Here is a 25,104-nt window from a genome sequence, read left to right as displayed (position 1 = left end):
AGGATGATGCCTCTGGTTTGCATTTCTCACAACCCTTAGTATAGTAGGTTCCAAGGTGACTAAATGTAGGTCCCCAGCAAATTTCTGTTACATAATTGACTGACAGGTGAACACTAAAACATCCAGATTTGAGCTCTGGGATGTGGACTGCTTTGCTGTGGGCAGTAGCCAGGCAGAAAGAGCTGTTAACAGAGAGCTTAGAGTTACGTGTTTCAAGGAAATACTCATGGGTGTACAAGAGATAGCTAGATATTAATGTGATTCGTTCTATAATAATAAAATCAGACTTAGCATACCCAAAGAATCCCACTTGGGAGGCAACAACACATATTGCCAAGATGCAACCAGGATTTAAAATATTTTAGAAACTGTATCACTGTAATCACTGTAGAGAAACAACAAAAATTTATTCAGGCCCAGTGAAACAAATAAGATTAAAAAAAGAAAAAAACAAGAAAAACAAAAACAAACATGACCAAGCTAGGTAATACAGCTTGGACTTACAAACAGGTACAATGATCAGTACTGCAGCTAATTTTCTCTCACAGCTGGTAATATTCTAAAACCTTATTCAAATCCCAATCCTATGAGGAACTTTTTGCAAAAGGGCTGAACTATTGGAAAATGGATGTAGTCTCTCAAGGTGACTACAATCTAGGGGCAAGAAGATTTTAAATGTATAATTTTGGATGTATTTGCCTTAAGAATAATAGAAAGAATCTGTTTACCAATACCTATGCAAAACCATAAATAATATGTAGTCATATATGTTAATACTTTGATATGAAAATTATTGATGTTTTAGTTCTAAACACACTAGAATATTTCAGGTAATAAAAGAAATGTGAGCTAATCCTATAATAGATTTGTTCACTGTATATATTTGTTCACTGCATACACACACAAACACACACACACACACAAACACACACACACAGAGGAGGTCACTGTATGCTTGGTGACCAAGTTAACAATTAAAGATGGGGTTGAAATACATTCTTTTTAGTTTGACAAACTTTTTGGTAAACACAAAAATTTGAAACTTTTAAGTCTGAAAATCCCCCTTCCTTTTATGCACACACAGATGCATGCTATAAGATATTTTGTACATGTTGATTTGTCTCAGTTCTCTTGAATTTTGAAAACTTCTCACGATTTATTCTATTTCAAGAAGTTTGGTACAACATTAATATTTACAACAAATTTTCTTCACGTAGCCTGAACCAGCTCAATGGGTCTTTTCAAAACATAGAATAATTTCAAGAAAGATTTTCGTATTCCTCATTTGCCTGACCTGAATACCTTTGAAATCATTCGTAGGAAGCCAAAGACTTATCTTTTCCTTCTATCATCTGGTCAGGGTTTTTTTTTTTTTTTTTTTTTTTTTCTCATCTTATTGTATCAGTAGAAAATGCAACAGGAAATTACATCCATGTTGCTAGTGTGTTATTTAGAATAACTGAGACCAGAATAAATGAGACAATGAGCTTCATATCAACTAAAAAATCAGTAATGTTCACAGACCTAACCAGACCTGAATAATGTCTATGTCCCACATTCCTGACTGAAAGTGGTTATCTCGCCATAATCAGAGTAAGTAGATATTACAGGTGACAATTGCCAAAAGCTGAATCTATCCCTCTGAGGAGGTCCAGTTCTTTAGTTTCATTTCTCATCAGAAGTGAAATCAGAAAACAGCTTTAAGAGTGCCAGCAAACATTTACTACATCATGGGTGGGCCATTATTATTATTATTATTATTATTATTATTATTATTATTTCGATCAGCTCAGATGTTGGGTCATTATCATTGTTATTATTTTTTTAATCAACCTGTCACAAAGACAGTGAGAGGTCAGTCACCCTATCTCCTTCCTGACAGGGTCGTTGAGAATCAGATGCCAACAGCTTAGCTAAAGAGAGCGTGCAGAACACTGAAAGCAGTAGGCCTTGGCCTTCCCAGACCTGGCTCCAGAACTCACTGCAATCCACGGTCATAGCAAGACATGCCGCCACGCATGCTGCCACGGACAAAGCCACCGAAAACTTTATACTTAATTCCCCAGCAAACTCAGTTAATCTTTCCCAGAGCACATGGAAAGATTTCAGAGTATGGGAACATCACTGAATTCAGAAACCATACACTGCAGCTAATTTACTAATAAGCCATGAAGTATTGTCATAAATTACTTAAACTAACTGGTACTTGTCCAATTAAATGAACAAACTACATCCTGCAAGGTAGTGGCCTTGAGGATTTATGACAGTTGTTTGTTTGCATGCTAATTTGCCAAATTTCGTTAAGCTGCTTTGGGTTTACTCATTCACCTTATATTAATCAGCCAGGCCCTACAGTGCTCATATTTTCAGCTCTGTGTTTTTCCAGTCAAGAGCATGACCATTTTTAATCTCGACAAGTTTGCTCACGCATTAACAGTGGAGGCCATGCATAAGCAGCAAATGCGTCCCGACAATCTGCGCGGGAGATGATGAAGGAGGGCAACTGACACGAGGGTTGAGTTAGGTTGCCACGGGTGCTGCACACAAAGCCCATTAAGAGAAACTGCACAGAGCTCTCCTGCCCTTCTTCCCATCCTCTGACAGAGCCCGAGTCCTGATATGGATCGATACGGCAAACAGGGACCATTCTCCTTAAATGAAAATGAACGAGGAGAAAAACATGCATTACCTTCTCAACGAGATCTATGCAGGCTTGTAAATCCAGACCGAAGTCGAAGGACACCCAGCCAATGCCTTCTTTCCTGTATTCCTCTTGCTCCAGAACAAACATGTGCTGATTAAAGAGCTGTTGTAATTTTTCATTGGTAAAATTAATGCAAAGTTGCTCCAGGCTGTTATACTTCGAAGATGTGATTAGGTGAGAAGAAGAGATAAAAGAAAAATTGAACAAATGGTAACTATCCCAGGTGATGGCTATGTTAATTAACTTGACTTTATTTCACAATGCACATGTGTGCCACATCACCACGTTGTATGCCTTAAACATATGTTTTTTAATTGTCTAATATACCTCAATAAAAAAATAAAATAAAATTGAGGTCCACTTGGAAAAATGTACAGAGAATATCATAACCGCAATCAGATGATGGCAAATAGACCCAGTAAGTAACAAATCCTCAATTAAATCCTTACCTCCTTGAAATACACCTGCAAACTAAACATTATGACAATAAGATGACACACAATGATATCAAAATTTAAAATCGTAAAAGGCTCTTCTATTTCTAGTTACCTTTATTTAAGGCTGAATTTTTAATACTAATTATAACTATTGTTATTTATTAATATTAAAAATAGCTCTTCTCCAACCAGAGTGGCTCTCAAGTTTTCAGCGAATGAAACTCATCATGCTTTGACTCCATTTTCTGATGTTTAATTCACATTTTCTAACCTCCTCATAAATACGCATTGGCTTCATTTTAACCAGATATACTTACATCAAGGATTTCAAAACCAGTGATGTCAAGAATGCCAATGAAGAATTGCCTTGACAGCCTGGCATCCAGCACCCTGTTGATCCGTGCCACCAGCCACTTAAACATCCTTTCATATATTGACTTGGACAGGGCACCAACAGCATAGATCACCTGGAAAGCACATTGAAAGCACTTCACATCTGCCAGCAGTGTCCATTTTAATCCTGGGCATTTTCTATCAGCAGCCACCTTCTAGCAAAATTGGGATCTATTTATTGACTTTCTGTGGTTCTAGTGTGCCGCTGAGATGATACAGGAGGAGAAATTTAATACAATGAGAAGAAAGGGAGAAGGAAGCAAGGGGGAGGAAACAGAGGCAAGCCAGCCTAGTGCCTCCTTACCAGGCATTCCTGTGAGAGAAATGTTTCTATTAGCAAAGGACCAACTCCCCAGGGGGTAGAGTGGTAATGCATTTGAAAGCCTTGCTATTTGAAGTGTGGTCCTAAGACCTGCAGCATCAGCACCACCCGGAAGCATGTTAAAGATGCCAGCTCTCAGCAACTCTGCATCTGATCTCAGACCTATGAATCTGAACTGGCACTCTAACGCAATCCTCCACTGACCCCTGTGCACCATAAAGTTTGGAAAACACTGGTAGAGTAGGTTAGGAGTCTGGAATGCCTAGCCCTTACCTGCTGCTGCTGTTAAGAAATTTTGTAGCCTTTGGCAAGTGACCTACTCTCTCTGGACTCCAGTATCTTCCCCTGAATAATGTTCTTGAAGGTTCTTTCTAGGCTCAGCTTCCACATTCTTTATTCTATCAGTTCCCAGGGTTGCTCTCAACTCCCTGTAGGGAGAATGGCGATTTAGCGCATCAATCTGACTCAGGTTCTCCTACTGGAAAACTCAGGCTGCATTTCCCCTCCCTGGAGGTGTGTGGCAAAGGCTCTAACGTAACCTATTGGGGAGAGCTCCAACCTCAGTGCCGACTGATGGTGTGTAAATGCAGATCCTACTTCCATGATGCAAAAGTGCTTCGATAGTAACAGGTTTCTGATAGACCCCAGGTAGGAGTGAATTTCAGCCGGACGGTCTCTAGGCCTGGAAGCAGAATGGGCTCCGAGCACTTAACATTTAAAATAGGCCTAGCCCATCCATCCTTCAGCTGCCCAGGAGAGAGCACGCAGCAGGAGCCTGTTGGTGTCTGGTGGTGATTTAGTTATGAGCCACCCACTCTCTGATCAGTTATCTTGAGTCATTTCCACAGTGATCCATAAGCCGGATGGCATCACTGTTTTTTATTATTGGCGTCAAGAGCACACCCGCACAGATAAAGCACCAAGAAGGGTTTTATCCTCTGGAGCACTGAGGAAATCACTCTCTGTCTACAGCAGTCGCATTGAAACTTTAAAAAGAACATGACGAACTTGCTCACCCCTTTTTAATTCCCTAAATGTTCGGAAATGGGAGTGGGAGAGAAACTGGCCAGGGGTGGAGAGTAGTGAAGAAACAGGAAGAAAGCCTGAAGATGTAGTCAAGGGAGGAATTAGACGATATGGCGTCTGCTCAATGAAACCAATAAGCCAAGATACTGCTCAATAATTAATCATTTTCATCCTTTTCTATCCAATAAAGAGGAATTACACAGCAGGACCTACACTTCCACTTTTCAGGGACTACATGAACTCATTCCTTAGCTCTTTTTCAAATAACCTCGCAGAAGACTTTGATCACTGAGGAGCAGTATCACAGGATAGAACAAAAACTACCAAAAAGAAATGGAGTCAAATAGCCACATTTGTGGCCACTTTGATCCCTGCCTTTTTAAATATTAAAATTTGATTTTTATTAATTTATTAATTTAACATTAACTTATTAATATTAAAATACGCATCTGCCAGAGTTGTTGGGAGAGACTCAATGAGACGGAGGATGTAAATGTATGTAACACAACATTTGGCATTTGCTATCCAATAAATGTTGGTTCCCACTCTCCTGTTTCCTTTCCACTCTTACTATTTCCTCATCTTCACTCCAGGATTTACTAGCTATATTACCTTGAAGAGTTAATTTTGGTAAGGTTCACCATCTTTGACTATAAAAAGGGAAATATAAGTAAGATCAATTTTGCAGGCTTGCTGTTCAATTGAATGGGATATCCATACAAAGCACTCAGCACATAGTCAGTAGTTACTGATTATTGTGATTTTTAAATCATTATTAAACTCTTAAAAATTAAAACAATTGCGGTGCCTGCATGGCTCACTCGGTTAAGTGTCCGACTTCAGCTCAGGTCATGATCTTGCAGTCTGTGAGTTCGAGCCCTGTGTGGGGCTCTGTGCTGACAGCTCAGAGCCTGGAGCCTGCTTGCGATTCTGTGTCTTTTCCTCTCTGCCCCTCCCCCACTCGTGCTCTGTCTCTCTGTCTCTCTCTCTCTCTCTCAAAAATAAATGTTAAAAAATTGTTTAATAAATTAAAATATAAAATTAAAACAACTTATTTCTAAGAGGTATAGTTAGAACTCTCATGGAATCATAAAATACTAGATCTGAAGGACCTTAGTTCTGAATAATCATGTGTGGTGGCTCTCGATTTGGGATGGTACCTGCCCCTGAAGAAAGAACGCATTTGAAACTTGAGAGGGCATTTTTCAGCTGCCATCATGACTGTGCTACTGGCATTCAGCACCTGGAAGCCGGAATGCAAAACCCCTACCATGTGTCAGACATGCTCACATCTGAAGGACCATCCCATTCAGATGCCAGTCACCCCTCCCCTGAGGCACAGAGGGATTCAGCCTCTTTTCTGTGTGCTCAGAGAGGTGAAGAGATTTGACCAAGGTCCCAGAGTTAGTCAGCATCAGAGCTGGAAGCAAATTTTGTAAGTGTTAACGCTGCAAGAATTTTTGCCATCTTTTGCAATTGTCATCAACAGAACATATACATCTCTATTCTTAGCAGTGGCAATTGTCTCTATAAAGTCAGTAAAATCCCTAAGAAAAGAAAAGCCTTACAGGGTGCTTTCCCTACTCTCTCTCCAGGAGCAAGAGAAAGAGAAACAGAGAGAGGACGGAAGATGAGGAGTTTTTTTGTTTTTTTTTTTTTTTTTTTTTTTTAATGTTAGATAATAATACATTAGCTTGCTTCACTGGTTCTATTATAGTGAAGGCTGGTGGTAACTCAGTTCCTGAGAACACAGTATTAAAGAGCAGAAGGTTTGATTTCAGTGCTCCTCTGGGCTCATTAGTTTTATACAGAGCGAGTCCCTGTTCTATAATCATAGCACATCATGCATGCATGTTGTGGTAAATGTGTTAAAAAGCAAGAAACTGCCAAACACCCTTAACTTCACTATGACAAAGAGTTCAACTACTTATCCTGCTGATCATGGTTCAAGTTCAGCTCAATATTTAGTTTATCTTAATGTGTACAGAGCACCTACTGCTTGGAGAGCACTGTGCTAGATGCCAAGGGTACTAAAATGAATTCATCGCAGTCCATGGCCTCAAGGAGCTCCAGTGATGAGGGAGAACAAAAATGGAGACTAATTGTTTCAGTATAGTATTATGATAGAGGTATAATTATTGATTTATAGAGTAAGCTAAGCAAGGAAATTGTGGAAAGGTTTTAGATAACATAGTCACACCAGATGCTTTAATATACCAAAAATAGAGTTTATTGTCATCAGATTAACTGTCTTCTATCACAAATTTGTACATTTGTCTATCTCATTTTCAGATTCAAAATGTATGTAAAGTAAGACAGTCTAAATGTCACCTGGATATGATCTGTGTGTCCTTTGCAGTGTTACTTATGTTCCCTAAGCCTCAGATTCTCCAACCTGGAAAACCTAAGCATTCCTCTATTTACCTCCGAGTATTGTTGCAAGAAGAGAAGGAATCAATGCCTGCGAGTGCTTTATCCATACTATGTGTGATCATACCATTCTCTCTTTCCAGGAAGCTACCATACCTGTAGCTAAGGGGATAATTTGACTCATTTTCACCAAGGGACGATTAGTGAAAGTGTGATCACTGCCCCAAGCAGTTAAGGTGGGTGCACTCTCTCCACAAACATCTTTCCCCCCTGCGTGGCAACTCTGGAGGCCAGGTGTTCCAGGTGGCCTAACTACAATGCGGAAGAAGGCCATCCAATCTGTACTGGACTTGGTGTCAGAAATAAATGTTTATTTTGCTGCCACTGAGATTTCAGTGCATATGTGTTACTACAGCATGGTATCGCATATTGACTAACAGGCGTCATAGATGTAAATTTTTATTTTAAAATGCACTAGCATTCTTAGATGGTCTCATTACCTGGCAGCCCTGGGAACACTTACTGCATTCTGACAAAGCCTCCGGATCAGCAGTCCTGAGAGTACTTGTTATTCTATCATTAAAAGATTCTCCTGGATGCACAACAAAACCTACATGACCTTCCATCTCTCATTTCTGCTCTCAACACCCCTCCTTCAAGTACTAACTTCAGCCTATATTTTAAAACCCTTTCTCAACTAATGTGTCTGTTACTCTAAAGAGTCAATATTCCAAATAGGTGAGGGGTGCCAATTTACCAGTTTTGTTCATATTGGAAATTAATGGCTTTGAAAGCTTCTTGAGCTGGACAAGAAAGACGTTGATCACAAGTAAAGGGCTTGCCTACTTCTACCAAGAGACTTGTTACCTACAGGAAAACTGTCAAACAGTATATTAAGAATCTGGAAAGATTCTTAACACAAGACCATTTACTGTGGTATGCATCACAAGTGAAAACATCCCGAATACTCATCACAGTAGCTCTTACTTGCTTTTTTATAGAAGCTCTTGTTGCAGACAATATCAGAAGCTGAAAAATAACAAGTACAATATGTATACAATTATTACAAGATCATAGAGTCATAATGCTCTGGAAATGTCACCTTACCTGTTCTACAGTTTGACCTCTAGTAACATATTCATTACCAACTTTGATTCTAGGATGGATCAAGCCCTTCACCAACTCAGAAGAGTTAATGCCCATGAGGAAAGCAGCTTTGTCAGCATCTGGTCAGAAGAAAGGAAGGAAGGGTTGGATGGAAAGGGGGAGAGAAGAAGGTGGGAGGAAGGAAGGGGGGGGAGAGGGAAGAGAAAACACTATTTAAATTCATTCAATTATAGCCAAACAAACTCCCCAGAGGACAAAAGGAAGGTATGTTCAGACCTGTATAGCAAGGTAGACTATAGTTTTGAAATAAAATGCTTGAATCTGAAATGTTTAGAAGACTTTACTTGTTGGAAGTGCAAATCAAACCACAATGAAATGCCACCTCACACCCACTAGCCTTGCTATAATCAAAAAGACAGATAATAACAAGAGTTGGTGAAGGTGTAGAGAGATTGGAACCCTCATACATTGTTGGTTGGAATGTAACATGGTAGAGCCACTATGGAAAACAGTTTGAGAGCTACTGAAAAATTCAATAGAGTTAATCTAGGAACCAGAAATTCTACTGGTGGGTATATACCTAATAGAGGTGAAGACATATGTTCACACCAAAAATTGCACACAAATCTTTCTAGCAATATTATTCATAACGGTCAAAAGTGGAAAAAACCTAAATGTCCATCAACCAACGAATAAACAAAATTCTGTATATAAATACAATGGAAACTTTTTCTGCTATAAAAAAGGAATGAAGTATTGAAGCACGCTTCAATATGGCAAACTTGAAAACGTTATGCTAGGGGCGCCTGGGTGGCGCAGTCGGTTAAGCGTCCGACTTCAGCCAGGTCACGATCTCGCGGTCCGTGAGTTCGAGCCCCCGCGTCGGGCTCTGGGCTGATGGCTCAGAGCCTGGAGCCTGTTTCCGATTCTGTGTCTCCCTCTCTCTCTGCCCCTCCCCCATTCATGCTCTGTCTCTCGCTGTCCCAAAAATAAATAAACGTTGAAAAAAAAAAATTAAAAAAAAAAAGAAAACGTTATGCTAAGTGAAAGAAGCCAGAACAAAAGGCCACGCATTGTGTGATTCCAATCATATGAACCGTCCAGAACAGGCAAATCCAAAGAACAGAAAGTAGCCCCTGTGGTTGCTAGGGGGAGAAGGGAATAGGGAGTAAGTACCAATGGGTACAGGATTCTTTTCCTGTTTTTTTCCTCACATTTTTATTTAAATTCCAGTTAGTTAACACACAGTGTAATATTAGTTTCAGGTGTAGAATAGGGCTCTTTGAAGTAATTGAATGCTCTGGAATTAGATAGTGGTAATAATTACACAATCTTGTGAGTATGATAAAACTCACTGAGCTGTATACTTTAAATGAGTGAATTTTATGGTATGTGAATTACACCTCAGTTGTAAAAAGAAATCTATTTCTTCATCCTGGCCCTCTTCTAAAACAAAATACTTGACACACAGGAAAAATCTCATCTTTATTATTTGCCTATTTTCCCTATCTACATATGCATGTGTAGGTTCTTTCAATGAAACAGGGACTTGGGCATGTAATTTGATAATTCAAGACAACCGCCAATAATCAACATAAGCCAGGATACTTGAATTTATCAAAAACATTTCTTTTTGGGCCGCCTGGGTGGCTCAGTGGGTTAAGCATCCGACTTTGGCTCAGGTCATGATCTTATTGTTTATGTGTTTGAGCCCCGTGTACTGTGCTGACAGATCAGAGCCTGGAGGCTGCTTCAGATTCCGTGTCTCCATCTCTCTCTGTCCCTCCCCCCACTCGCGCTCTGTCTCTCTCTCAAAAATAAATAAACATTAAAAAAAATGAAAAACAAAACAAAACCTTTCTTTTCCTACCGTCTCTGTTTGCTCCATAGTGCCCTCTGCTGCCCAACAAATATACTTACAACCCACACAATTGGCATTATTCTAAATCAGTGCTTCCATTTTCTAAGGAAAGTGGGGAAGAAAGAATAAACACGTATCACATCATGTGTTAAAAAATGACAGTACAAAAGAATGCCACAGGCAAAAAGTTATAAGCACACTCCAATTATAGATTTCTTTAGTTGTCAAGCCAAAGGAATATTTTGCTCATCTAACCCCTCTGCTATACCTTACATTTTTATATGAATTCTGAGATATGCTAGTATATCTGATGTAGTCACTTTATGAAATAATGTCTTACAAGAGGTGAAAATGCAGTCTTTCATTACTTCACTAAGGAGTAAAAAAATTTCTTGAGCAATAACCACAAATGGGGAGTAAAGTAAAAACAAAAAACAATTAGAGAACTGTATGTCACTTGTATTAACTATATCCATTTCCTTTTGTGGGCCTTTGAAACTTTCACAAAGGATTAAAAAGCTTGAAATATTTATTTTCCTGTTAACTAAGATCAATATATATTATACATACATTTCTACAGGCTACACACCTACTCTATGTCAGAGATAATGGCCCAGGTACTCAGTTGCTATGAAACCTTTCAAAATGCAAAGCCTATTTGGGGAAATAAATGGGAAATCAAAAGTAGAGCAGACGTGCTCATCCTATGCTGAGATATCCCTGCTAAGAGTGCCATATTTGGAGACAAAAGCATGATTATTTCAAGTTGAGAATCCGATGGATCAGAATCCTAGCCTTTTTGCACTGGAAGAAACTTTAAAGAGCACATGACCTAGAACTAAAAAATATTTTAAAAAAGAGAAATGTAATGTGCCTGATGAATCTGAATGGAAATGAATTCTAACTGACAATGTGAAAAATGAACAGTTCCTACAATATCTGTTCAAAAAAAAAAAAAAGGAGTTCAGTTTTCTGAGCTTTGGAAGCATTCAGATGGACAATACAGGTAATAATAGTCTCAAACTCATACCTCCTTTTTCCAGTGTTAAGGACAGTCTTTTGAGTCTATTTTTATCCATGAACAAAGGAAACTCAAATTCTCTGTACAGTATCCCACCTTAAGCTCTAACAGAAATAGCATCCAACATTACAGAATTATTTGCCACCCACTCCAGAGACAGTCAAGTGTCTACAGACAGAGAAGTGGTATACCTTGCATTTATCCTACAGGTGGATATTACACATTCTTCAGTTTTTCGTTGTGTTTTGTTTTGTTTATACAGAAAACAGTACTTGTCATCTTGCTCTAAAAAATAAGTGACTTCATTTGCACTAAAAGTTTCACAACCAAGATGAAAATAGTTTAAATCTATGAATAAATATCCATCAGTCAGGAAATGATATTATGAACAAAGCAAGGTCTGTAAACACATTTTCATCATGTAAACTGATATGTTCTGAAAAGAGGCTTTATGAAATTCCCACTATCATGCCCCAGGACCTTGTGAATAAACCCAGGGATTTTTAATTAGGCTGTCTGGTCTTACCTGGGAGAGGCAATGTTTAGCTAGAGCAGGTGTTCTCACACATTGGCATGAATCAAAATACCCCGGAGAGCTCATAAAGGTACAAAGGACTGAGCTTGCTGAAGGTGGTTGGGTCTGGACCTGTTTTTATCATGTTCCCCAGGTGCTTCTGACATACATGAAGATTTGAGAACACAGTCCATATTATAGTGGTCCTCAAACTTGGCTGCACAGTGGGGTCACCTGGTAAGTTGTAAAAAAGACAATGATGCCTATACTTATACCCATGATTAGTTTTCTTTGGTCTGGGTGAGGGCTGAGCTTCAGAAATTTCAAAGCTCGCCGGTGAGTCCAATGTGCAGCCAAATTGGAAAAATATTCTCTGAAGAATGGTAACCAGGTTTAGTAAGTACGTTTTGAAGTCAAGAAGGTAGAACAAAGTCTGGCTTTACCTGAAAACAAGTAAGAGGGTAGAGAAAAACCAAAGGCAATCTTTTCCAACTTTACAATTTCATCCCAGTTCAGTCCCATATGTAAACAACCAGATATAAAGAAAGGAACAAAATCCAGTTTTGTCAATCCTGGCTAATGTAAAGAGGGGTTAGAAGAATTACATTTAATTGTTAGCCTTTCAAGTAGGGTTCTAATATGATTTCTGAGCTGTTCACATTTCGCTATTATTATTGAATAAAGTTTACTAAGCACTTACTATGTGCAAGGCCTAAGTGCTAGATGCTGTAGCAAGAGAGATAAACAAGACAAAAAATTTTGGGCATCAAGGAGTTTATAATCCATGAAAGTAAATAAACCAGAAAAAAATAACAAGTCAGTAAAACAACTTCTTATCAAAGACAAAGAAACTGATTATTAGGAAAGTTTGAAAGAGGAAGGAATCCCTTAGGACTATCTGACCAAGGAAGATTTCAAAAAGAAATAGTATTTGATCTGAGCCTTGAAAGATGAGAATGGTTTAATAGGCAAATACAGGAGGAGCACCTGGGTGGCTCAGTTGGTTAAGTGTCCAACTTTGGTTCAGGTCATGATCTCACCGTTCATGAGTTCAAGGCCTGCATTGGGCTCTGTGCTGACAGCCTGAAGCCTGCTTTGGATTTTGTGTTTCCCTCTCTGTCTGCCCCTCACTCACTTGTGCTCTGTTTCTCTCTCAAAAATAAATAAACATTAAAAAAATTTTTTAAAATAATAATAGGCAAATACAGGTGAACAAGAATACCTGAGACAGATCAGCATGACTTACAGGCACTGCAGCAGGCCAGAGCATGCCTGGTCAAACTGGACCACAAAGTCAGGGAGTGAGCAATAAACAGAAAAGCGGGTGATTTCTGGTCACAGAAGACATCTGATGCCACTCACTATAAGGTATTCATTAAATAATGGAGAAACAGTAAAGGGACTTTTAGCAAAGCAATGGCATAGAGTCAGGCTTCACAATGATTAATTTTGTGCAGGTGTGCAAGACAGACCAGAGCAGGAAGAGTAGAAAGAAAGTGAACCCACCGCAAGATGCCAACATGCAAAGTGCTGATGGTCTAAACTGGTAATAAGAAAGGGAAAAAAAAAGACTGAGAAACTTGACTAAGAGGTTCTGACCTGAGAAGTGGAGAGAAGAGCAGAGCATGAATACAAATAGAGAAGTCAATAGGAAGAGGTCTCGTGGGAGGAGACGAGAATACAATGAGTTTTAGCCACACAGTTTAGGATACCAGGTGATTATGCCATAGGAAGTTAGGAATGTGGGGTTGGCACTCAAGAAAGACGCAAAGGCAAGAATGCCCCCTTCAGTTTAGGTGCCTTCTCTCTTTCCACCCTCTTGTCCATCTGTCCAGTTCCTTCAATCCTCCCTCTATGGTTAATTGGGGGAAAAAATCACCAACGCTTAATAGATTAAGAGCCCTAAGAAATCAGTGAGAAAGTCGATTGTTTCCAACAAAAATGTTCAGTTTTTTTTAATGTTTATTTTTTATGTTGAGAGAGAGAGCATGAGCTGGGGAGGGGAAGAGAGAAAGAGAGACGGAGAGAAAGACAGAGAGAGAGAGCATCCCAAGCAGGTTCCATGCTGTCAGGGCAGAGCCTGACATGGGGCTCCATGTCACAAATTGGGAGATCACAACCTGAGCTGAAATCAAGAGTTGTAGGGGTGCCTGGGTGGCTCAGTCGGTTGAGCGTCTGACTTCGGCTCAGGTCATGATCTCACACTCTGTGAGTTCAAGCCCGGCGTCGGGCCCTGTGCTGACAGCTCAGAGCCTGGAGCCTGCTTCTGATTCTGTATCTCCCTCCCTCTTTGCCCCTCCCCCGCTCATGCTCTGTCTCCGTCTCTGTCAAAAAGAAAAATAAACATTAAAAAAAAAAAAAAAAAAGAGTTGGATGCCCAACTGACGGAACCACCCACACACCCCCAAAATGTGCTCAATTTAAAAGTGGGCTAAGGATGGAAATAAAAATCTGAAAAAGAAATGATGCAAATGCGTCAGAACACACAAAAATTAACTTTATTAATATTTAAATAAAAAACAAAACTTGGCTATTCGGCAAGAGAAAGAACTGTTAATGTTAGTGAACACAGTGAGAAAGTTACTCTCAAAGCTGCTAATAGGAATATAAATGGCAAAACATAGGGCAGCTTGAGAGAAAAATTTACTTTTAGAAGTTTATTCTGAGAAAATTATATATATATCTTTGAATTTGTAAGGGTGTTCACCAAAATTTTGTTCATGATGGTAAAAATCTGGAAATAAATTATTCAATAAGAAATATTTAAACCAATTATCCATACATGGGACACCTTATAACCATCTAAAAAGTTATTGCAGAAAATACGGAAGATGTTCACATATAATTTAGTGAAAAACTCTAGAATGAAACATGAAAAGCATGAACATATATATTTTGTTTAAAAAAGTTCTCTGTGCATATTCAACTATAAAAACACAGGAAAGATGTGTCCTCTGGCATTAGCAGTGATTGTCCCTGCGTAAGTAGGATTTTTTAAACAAATAATCATGTGCCAGGCACTTTTTTAAAACCCAGAAACACAGCACTGAACATACCAAATTAAGTCCCTGTTGGTCAATAAAAAATAGCTGTATGAATGACATGAAGGAAAATATTCAGGTTAAGGAGAAAGAGAGTGATCAGGAGGCAGCGGGAGTGGTCAGGGAAGTCACCACTGAAGAAGACACCTTAATAAAATGAGGGAGTAAGCCATGAGGATGCCTAGGAAAAAAGAGCTCCCGATGGAAGGAGAAGTCATGAAAAAGTCCTGAAACAAGGAGCTCCTATGCTCTAAGAAGAGCCAACAGACCAGTAGGGCTGAATGAAGGGAATGACAGAAGGGGAAATGGTAGATGAAGTTTCTGTACCCTATTTCGGGGACATAGGTTGGTAGTGGGGGTGGTGATGATTCCACACCAAGCAATTCTGTGACACCAGCTGGGTGTTCTATGCTGGGTGTCCTATAATTCAACTCAATTCTACCTGAAGATAGCATCAGATTGCATGGGTTCAGTTCCATGAGACTATTCTCCCCCTCCTCCACTTCAGATGACAATGACAAATCCAGGTTGTCTCTTGGGCTACCGACTCAGGCTGTAGATCCGTGGTTCCAATGACCCTCTCCTCAGGTTCAATTAATTTGCTAGGGGTTCACAGAATTCAAGGAAATATATTACTTACTATATCAATAATTCATTATAAAAACAAATCACTCAGGAATAGCCAGATGGAATAGATGCATAGGGCAAGGTATAGAAAAAGAGTACAAAGCTTCCATGCCCTAAACACACACTGTCTTCCCAAATCTCCATATGTTCACCAACCCAGAAGCTCTCTAAACCTGTCCTTTTGGGTTTTTATGGAGGCTTCACTACATGGACATGACTAATTAAATCATTGGTCATTGTGATGGAACTAAATCTTTAGCCTCTCTCCTCTCCCCTGTTGGAGGTGGGACTGAAAGTTCCATCTCTCTAACCACCTGGTTAGTTCCAATGGTGACCAGCTCCCATCCTTAGTTACAGTCCAAAAGTCGACTCATTAACATAACAAAAGCACCTTTATTGCTCTCATCACTTAGAAAATTCCAAAAGTTTTAAGAACTCTGTGCCAGAAACTTGAGTTTAATAAAAAGTTAATAAAAAATGTAATATTTTATTAAAAATCACAATATCAAAAAAAGTCACAGTATCACAGTAGGAGGTGGGATTAGAGAGATTTAGAGGTATCACAGAGGATGAGGCTATGAAGGGAACTTGGGGCTTAAGTAACATGGGAGCTATTAGTGAGTCTAGAGCAAGGAGAGGGCATGAATGGACTTACACTATGAAAGAGTCACCATTGGCTGTTCTGTGCAGACCTATCAGTCATGAGACAAGAGTGAAGACAGGGAGACCAATAAAGAAGCTATTTCAATAATCTTGTAAGAAATGATGCCTCGGGCTAGATGCTAACAGTAGACATGGTCATGGTGTGTAAGTAGTTATGAGTTTTATACATATTTAAAGGTAGATACAGCAAGGCAGAGACAAAGGAGTTCACGATGATGCTAAGTGTTAGGGCAACTGAGAGAATCCAGTTGACATTTACTAAAAACTGAGAAATGAAGAGAAATGAAGAGCAGGGGCGGGGTGAGATGACGAATTTAATTCTACACAGGTTGAATTTGAGATGACCACCTAAGAAATCAGAAAAGATTCAAGGATCAAGCCCAGCATCTCTATAGCATTTACAAGTGGGAAAGATGAGGACAGTCCAGCAAAGACTTTGAGAAGGAACCACTGGGGAGATTGGAGGATATTATGTACATCATTTTCTTGTATGTATTTTATGATAAATAAGTATGCCTAGCTTTCATAATGAGAACAATTCTTCAAAAAACCTGTTTCAAAGAGTGTAAAAAGCAAAAACAAAACAAAACCAAAAAACAAAAACACAACAACAACAAAAGCAACAAAATAAGATGTCACAAAAGCACATTTTAATATGTTAACATAAGATGTTTACACAAGCATCAGATCACATTCCTTCACTTCATTCTCATCTGTGCTCAAGTGTTCTCTTTCCTGAGGGGATTTCCTGACTATCTACAAGAGCCTTCAAATCCCAATTATGCTTTATTCTTCTACTCTGCTTTATTTTTTTCATTACGACTTCACGTGTGTTTGTCTGCTTATGTATAATGGTCTATCTCCCACACTAGGTAGTCAGGACAGGGATGATCTCATGTGCACAGGTATATCCTGAGCACCAAAACAGCCCCTGGCACAGACTGGCCTCAAAAATTATTCATTAAACGATTAAAAAACACACAACCCAATTCAAAAATGGGCAAAGTACTTGAATTATTATTTTTCCAGAGAAGATATCCAAATGGCCAATAAACACATGACAAAATACTCAACATGCCTAATCATCAGGAAATGCAAATCAAAACCACAAGAAGATATTACTTTATACCCATTAGGATAGCTATTACAATTTTTTTTTTTTTTTAAGAATTGAAATCAGGGACTTGAATGGATATTTAAACACCAATGTTCGCAGTAGCATTAATCATAGTAGTGAAAGGTAGAAGCAACTCAAGTGTCTGTAAATGGATAAATGGATAAATGGATAAACAAAATGTGAAATATATATACAACGGAATATTATTGATTTCTTAAAAAGGAATGAAATTCTGACATATACTATAACATGAATCTTGAAGACATTATACTAAGTGAAATAAGCCAGACATAGAAAGACAAATACCTACCTAAATACCTAGAGTAGGCAAATTCATAGAGACAGAAAATAGATTAATGGTTGACAGGGATTCAGAAAATGGGGTAATAGGGAATTATTAATAGGTACAGAATTTCAGTTTCAGATGATGAAAAAAGTTCTGGAGATGAAGCGTGGTGATGGTTGTACAACAATGTGAATGCACTTAACGTCACTGAACTATATACTTAAAAACAGTTAAAATGAGGGGCGCCTGGGTGGCGCAGTCGGTTAAGCGTCCGACTTCAGCCAGGTCACGATCTCGCGGTCCGTGAGTTCGAGCCCCGCATCAGGCTCTGGGCTGATGGCTCGGAGCCTGGAGCCTGTTTCCGATTCTGTGTCTCCCTCTCTCTCTGCCCCTCCCCTATTCATGCTCTGTCTCTCTCTGTCCCAAAAATAAATAAACGTTGAAAAAAAAATTAAAAAAAAAAAACAGTTAAAATGGTAAATTTTATGTTATGGATATTTTAGCACAATTGAAAACAAAAAATTTTAAGAAATTACTTGTTGAAAGATTTGAATGAATGGGCTTTCTCTTTTTTGCTTTAGCAGCCAGGAATTTTAGTATTAAATGAAATAATTATAATAACTATGCTTCCTTCCCTTTTTTTTTAAAGCTTATTCATTTATTTTGAGAGAGAGAGAATGTGAATGAGTGGGGGAAGGGCAGAGAGAGAGAGAGAAGGAAAGAGAGGGAGAGAGAGAATTCCAAGCAGGCTCCATGCAGTCAGGTCGGAGCCCCATACAGGGCTCAGTCTCACTGATTGTGAGATCACGACCTGAACTGAAATCAAGAGTTGGACGTGTAACTGAGCCACCCAGGTGCCCTGCTTCCTTCTTTTCATAAGGAGGATGCCTCAAATTTTTTTGGTAAGCAGGCAAGACTATAAAGTTTTTTTTTTAATATTTATTTTTGAGAGTGGGGGGAGAGGGGCAGAGAGAGAAAATCCGAATCTGAAGCTGGCTCCAGGCTCCAAGCTATCAGCACAGAACCTGATGTGGGTCTCGAACTCACGAACCGCAAGATCATGACCTGAGCTGAAGTCAGACGGGACGCTTAACCAACTGAGCCACCCAGGTGCCCCAAGAATATAGATATTTTAATGTGAATATAAAACAAAGGGAAATGAAGCCATTGTACTCTCAACCCAATGGAAACTCTACTTTGGGAATTCTAAAGGTCTTTGTTCACACCTCCATTATGTCATTTAATACATCTTCTGGTAATTTCCTCCTTTCTCTGTTTTTCTCAGCAGACTATGTGCTGACAGAAGGGCTTTCTCCTAGTTAATCCTATAGTACCCAAGTTTAGCAAATTTACTAGCATTGTCAATAATTAAGGAAAGCTTCGGGGCGCCTGGGTGGCGCAGTCGGTTAAGCGTCCGACTTCAGCCAGGTCACGATCTCGCGGTCCGTGAGTTCGAGCCCCGCGTCGGGCTCTGGGCTGATGGCTCAGAGCCTGGAGCCTGTTTCCCATGCTGTGTCTCCCTCTCTCTCTGCCCCTCCCCCGTTCATGCTCTGTCTCTCTCTGTCCCAAAAATAAATAAACGTTGAAAAAAAAAATTTAAAAAAAAAAAAATAATTAAGGAAAGCTTCTCATTCTGAAATATTGGAATTATAAATCAGAATGATGGTTAAGAGAAGAATTTTGAGGAGAAACAATTGAGGGAGATTGCTGATCAGTTTCAATGTTTTCAAAATCTAAGAGGCAAGGTAACTGCAAGGAAAAGGGAGCAGGGCTGGGCTCAGGGATTTGAACAGAATATATGCCACGGCCTCAAAGCAATTCTTACTTTCTGTGCCATCTGCTTCCACTTGCTCTTCTCTGGGTTTCTGTTTAAATTTCATGTTTCCAAAGTGCAGGATGGCTCCAATGAGTTTATAAGATCCATACTTCTCGTCAGGAAGGAAGCCCAAGATGTCCATGGCCTGCTGTAAAAAGAGAAACAGATGGCCATATCTTCATTTGCCTAATGGCTGCAGTAAGCACCTCACCCCTGCTGTGTGTCACACATCCCTACACTCCATAGGCTGTCAAAGGGAATGAAACAGATCGCCACAGCCCGAGGTGTGACAGCTCTGTTCAAAGCAATGCAAATCGGGCCTGTTGGCACTTGGTCACCCGCAGTCTGCTTATCCCTTTAAAAGAGAATTAGGAAGGCTTGTTTAATTTCCAGTAGTTTTAGAACTTTCCTTGGATGCCCTGCTCCTCTCTTCTCCCTTCTAGCCATTGATCATTAACTGGCTATATAAGGTAAATGGTTTTGTCTTCTATTGTAATGGCAGAAAGTAACACTATATCTATTGCTAATTTGGGGGGCTCCTATACATTTCCTCCACACATACTTTATTCAAAGACTGGCAAAAGGAAGTGTTTCAGAAAAGAAAAAGCCATGTCACTGAAGACCTAAATCTTAAGAAGCCACTGCACGTGGTAAGATGTGTGTTCTCACACACTCCAACAGGGTAGAAATCGGTACAATCTTTCTAGTAGTTAATTTAGAATATGTATCAAGAGACTATAAAGAATTCATAATCCTTACCTAGTAAGTTCACTTTTGGGAATCTAGCATAAGGTGAATCTAATATACAGAAAAAGCATTTGCCTATAAACATTTACCACAGTAGAAAACAAATCAAAAAAACTTTGAGTCTCATGATAGGAGAATAGCTAAACACAGTACAGGACAAATGTATGATAAAATATTAAATATTCATTTAAATGTTTATGAAGAGTTCGTAATAACACTGAAAATGTTTATAAGATTAATCAAAAAAGCAAACTCTGTATACCAAGTAGTATATACAGTGTGATTATGATCTTTTATTTAAAAAAAAAAAAAATCTTCCCAAACCAACTACATAGTAGCAACCCCAAATAGAAAAAAAAAAAAAAAAAAAAAAAAAAAAAAGACTATAAAGATATACCAAATAAAAACAGTGGGTGTCACTGAGTTGAAACATCTACCCATGTTGCCACATGTTCCAAAGTTACCATACTGACCAATGTGCACTTTTACAGTTAGTAGACTTTGAACAGCCACAGATCTAAAGGGGCTCCTTTCACACTCCACCCCCAGAGGAAGGAAAGTCACTTCTCCTGGACCCTTCAGAAGGAAGATCTGAAATGCTTTCATTTCTCATTGTTATTACCAGACTTTGGTAACTAACAAGCCTTACATCTGTGGCCAGCAATTCTTCAGCATCATCACAGCTGTCCATAGCAACTACTCCATGAGAGCAAAAGGGAAAGTCAGAGGGATTTCCAGACACCAGGAGCATGTCTGCAGTGGGAAAACCATCAGTTAAACAGTCAGAGAAATACACAAGGCTTTAGAAAATAATTGACCTATATTCACAGTTTATTCTTACAGCTGATAGCACACTTGTAAACAAGCCAAAATAAAATCCATATTCTTCAGCCAAACCTCTGCAATCAAATTTTGCCCTCTATTAACTTGTCAGTCATGTGTTAATGCCTCCCAAGAGAAGACCAGGCAGACCAAATCCAAAAGCAGATTCAACTGCAGCAGCTTGAATTGGTGTGAAAACAAAAACAAAAACAAAAACAAAACAAACAAACAACAAAAAACCCAGTTAATGTGGGTTGGCAAAACTTTGAAAACAGAAATTTGGCCTAGATACATGGTTGAGGGCGGAGGCCAAAGAAATGTTTTGTAAAATTATAAGTGTAAGAGGCCTGAATTTCAAAGGCTGGGAAACAGGCAGACCCTGGGGTTAGCACCCAGGAAACATTAGCAATGTAATCCTGTCATATGATGTCCTTCCTATTGGGAGACTGAGTCTGTCTTTCAAGGGATCCATAAATCAGCCTCTGTGTTCAGCACTGCACCTCTGATATGTCTAAGACTCCTGACATGATTCACTTAGGAAACATAATGCAGGCAGAAACCAAGGCAGGCTGTCAGCAGCACATCAGCGACTGACTTGGCCAAATCACATTCACTGCTTAATGCCTAACATTTGCTTCCAACGAAGTTTCTTTGAGCTGATCTGATTTTCGTATTTGTCACTCAGCAAAGTGAAGCTGCTATCCTGAACCCCAAATCTCAGAAACAAATTGCACTTTGTGAATGTTCATGGCAGCTTTATTTGGAAACAACCCAACTGTCCATCAAGAGTTAACAAACTGTTGGATATCCATACAACAGATTCTTACTCAGCAAACAAAGGAATGAACTATGAACTATGTATGCTATGGCATGGAAGAATCTCCAAATAATTATGCTGAGTGAAAGCCAGATAGCAAAAGAGTATATACTGTGTGATTCCAAATTATAAAATTCAAGAAAATGTAATCTAATCTATAGTGACAGAAAGCATATTAGTAGTTGCCAAGGGACTGGGTGGGAAGGGAGAAACTCAGAGGAGTGAGAACAGGTTGGGGGGGATTACAAAAGATCATGAGAAAACTTTTGAATGGATACATGAATTATCTGGATTACGGTGATGGTCGCATGCATATATACATATGTCAACACTTACATTTATGTCGATAATGCTTCAAAGAAGCTATTTTATGAAAGTTAAAAAGTAAAAAGAAATTGAACCAGCCCAAAGGAAATCATGCCGAAGGCAAGTACTGTATTTATAGTATTTAATGTATATTTAATAGAAATATAATCCTTAAATTCTTACTTGAATGATTCAAAGATCCTTTAAATGTTAATACTTCCCAAGAATCTCTTTATATTCTTTCTCATGCCTCACTTTATATCAACAAATATTTGCTGAGTTCAAACTATGTGCCAGGCATTGTAAGTTTTAGAGATACATCAGTGAGAAGAAAAAAAAAAATCCTGCCCTCATGAAGTTTATATCCTAATAGGAGGAGACAAGAGACAGAAATGTTAAGAATAAGTAAAATGCATGAAAACATATGGGATGTAAGATGGTGATAAGTGCCATGGAGAAAAATAGCAGGGAAAGGGAATAAAAAGTATTGGCAATATGGGGGCACCTGGCTGGCTCAGTCAGGTGGAGCATGCAACTTTTGCTCTCCGGGTTGTAAATTTAAGCCCCACGTTGGGTGTAGAGAGTACTTAAAAATAAAATCTTAAAGACAAAAAAAGTATTGGTGATACAGAGTTACAATTTTCAAGAAAGTGATGAGGGAAGGCCTCTATAAGGTGACATTTCAGTAAAGACCTGCAAGAGTTGAGGGAGAGAACCGTGGAGATAAATGAGGGAGAATGTTCTAGATAGAGAAGAGCAAATGCAAAGGCCCTGAGGGGGGAAGTTTGCCTGGCATTTTGAGTGGCTAAGGTGGGTCAGGAACAGGCAAAATGAAGGAAGTGGGAAATAGTAGGTTTGAGGTCCGAGAGGCATCAAGAGGACAGATGATAGCTGCTTACAGGCCAGAGTGAGGATTTGGGCATTTATGCTCGGTATGAGACAGGAAACCATTGAAGCTTTTTGAGCAGAGGAGTAACATCATCTTATTTATTATTATTATTATTATTATTACCATGGCTGTTGGATTGAAGACAGAGGAAGCAAGGGTGGAAGCAGCAGGAATACCAGGCAGGAGATGGTTAACTAATCCAGGAGAGAGGTGATGGTATTTGATCAGGGCAGTACCAACAAAGATGGTAAGAAGGCTTTTGAAAGTAGATGGAACAAGTGAGAATAAGGTGGGAGAAACAGATAATCAAAGGTAATTCCAAGGGTTTGTGGTGAGTCAAGCGGAAGGGTGGAGCTGCCTTCAATAGCCCTGGGAAACACTGTGGTAGCAGCAGGTGTGGGAGGGTGGTTCAGGAACAGGTCTCAGGCATATTAAATTTGAGATGCCTATGCATGAACTATGAATACATGCTATAGCATGGAAGATTCTCAAAATAATTACACAGAGTGAAAGAAGCCAGACAATAAAAGAGTAGATACCATGTAATTTCATCTTATAAATTTCCAGAAAATATTTTTCACTTAAAGTGATTTATACTTGTGTAAGCTAAACAGAAATGTACACACTGAAATCTCAAAAACCCTGAGGCATGCCCATTAACCTTGTTATGGGTTCTTCTACATGTCTTTCTTTTTTCCAAAGGAATTTCCCTCAAACATCTAAAACCCATAGTTTTTACTATATACACAGCCTAAACCACAGCAATCTATGATTCTGTCATTTTACACTGTGAAAAATCCTCAAAAACTAGTGGTACAATAGAAAAAAAAATCACAAGTAAATTTCATTATATGTCATTCATATAATGTGGTCCTTCTCCAAACCAAGTAGAGAAATAAGGGTCAGTTAGCGAGGATTCTAAAATACTGGAGATAAGTCTGAACTCCAAACTGTGGAAATCATCCAATAGAAACGATCTTTATAACTGTCAGCTTATTGTGCAGCCATTATGGAAAACAGAATGGAGGTTCCTCAAACCTTACACTAGTAGGTATTCATCCAAAGGATACAAAAATACTGATTTGAAGGGTCACATGCACCCCAATGTTTATAGAAACACTATCAACAACAGCCAAATTATAGAAAGAGCCCAAATGTCCATCAACTGTTGATACACTAACACACACACACACACACACACACACACACACACACACTCAATGAACTATTACTCAGCCATCAAAAAGAACGAAATCTTGCCATTTGCAATGGTGTGGATGGAACTAGTGTATTATGCTAAATGAAATAAATCAATCAGAAAGACAAATACCATATGATTTCACTCATTTGTGGAATTTAAGAAGCAAAACAGATGAATGTAGGGGAAGGGAAATAAAAATTAAAATAAAAACAGAGAGGGAGGCAAACCATAAGAGACTCTTAACTATAGAGTACAAACTAAGCGTTGCTGGAGGGGAGAAGGGTGGGGGAATGGGTTAAATGAATGAGGGGCATTAAGAAGGGCACTTGTTGGGATGAGAACTAGGTTTCATATATAAGTGATGGATCACTGGGTCCTACCCCTGAACTCAATACTATACTGTATGTTAACTAACTTGAATTTAAATAAAATCTTGAAAGAAAAAAAAAAAACAGTCTACAGGAGGTCACCACAAGATAGATGCAAGAACTGAGCCCCAGGGCACTCTAAAGTCACAGGCCAGATGAAAAAGAGAGACCCACAAAGAAATACCCAGAGATTTAGGAGAGGAACAAGGGAGAGTGGTGTACTAGAAGCCAAGAGGAGAGATTTTCAAGGAGGAATGGGTAATCAGTGGTGTCAAATATTGTCATAACTCTAAAGATCAAAAAATCTCTATATATTCTTCTTGCAAGGCTCATCTGTGGTTTTAGTGATGACTCGAACCTATGTTTTCTGAGTTCCAGACCTAGAATTCCAACTTCCTACTAGACATTTCAGTGCAGATGGCCATAAGTAGCTCAAACCCAACACTATGAAAACCGAATCCAGGGTATTTACCATGTCTGCCCTGAAGCTATGCCTCTTCTGTGGTTCCTTATGCTGGTGAATGCAAGGCCGTAGCCAGGCCAGACACCAAGGGGCCTTAAAATCTTGTCCTTTCACCTCCTTTGCAGCCAAATACAGACATCATTTCCATGTCTTTCCAATCAAAGTATCTACTTAATCTTCTTTCTC

General features: G+C 39.1%; 1 protein-coding gene across 1 annotated transcript in view; it reads right to left on the bottom strand.

Moving 5' to 3' along the window:
• The window catches only part of MYH15 (myosin heavy chain 15), a 153,480-nt gene that overhangs the window by 106,065 nt on the left and 22,311 nt on the right, over positions 1–25,104 (bottom strand). Inside the window, exons 10-14 of the mRNA XM_030330421.1 lie at positions 20,702–20,805; positions 19,315–19,453; positions 8,360–8,478; positions 3,459–3,608; positions 2,690–2,860 (exon numbers count right to left, since the gene is read on the bottom strand). Of these exons, the coding sequence (XP_030186281.1) occupies positions 2,690–2,860; positions 3,459–3,608; positions 8,360–8,478; positions 19,315–19,453; positions 20,702–20,805 (683 nt within the window). The remainder of the gene's footprint in view (positions 1–2,689; positions 2,861–3,458; positions 3,609–8,359; positions 8,479–19,314; positions 19,454–20,701; positions 20,806–25,104) is intronic.

The sequence above is a fragment of the Lynx canadensis genome, chromosome C2 (assembly GCF_007474595.2).
Source record: "Lynx canadensis isolate LIC74 chromosome C2, mLynCan4.pri.v2, whole genome shotgun sequence".
NCBI classification, from domain to species: domain Eukaryota; kingdom Metazoa; phylum Chordata; class Mammalia; order Carnivora; family Felidae; genus Lynx; species Lynx canadensis.
Note: the sequence above shows the minus strand (reverse complement) of the source record. Positions and strands in the feature narration are given on the sequence as shown.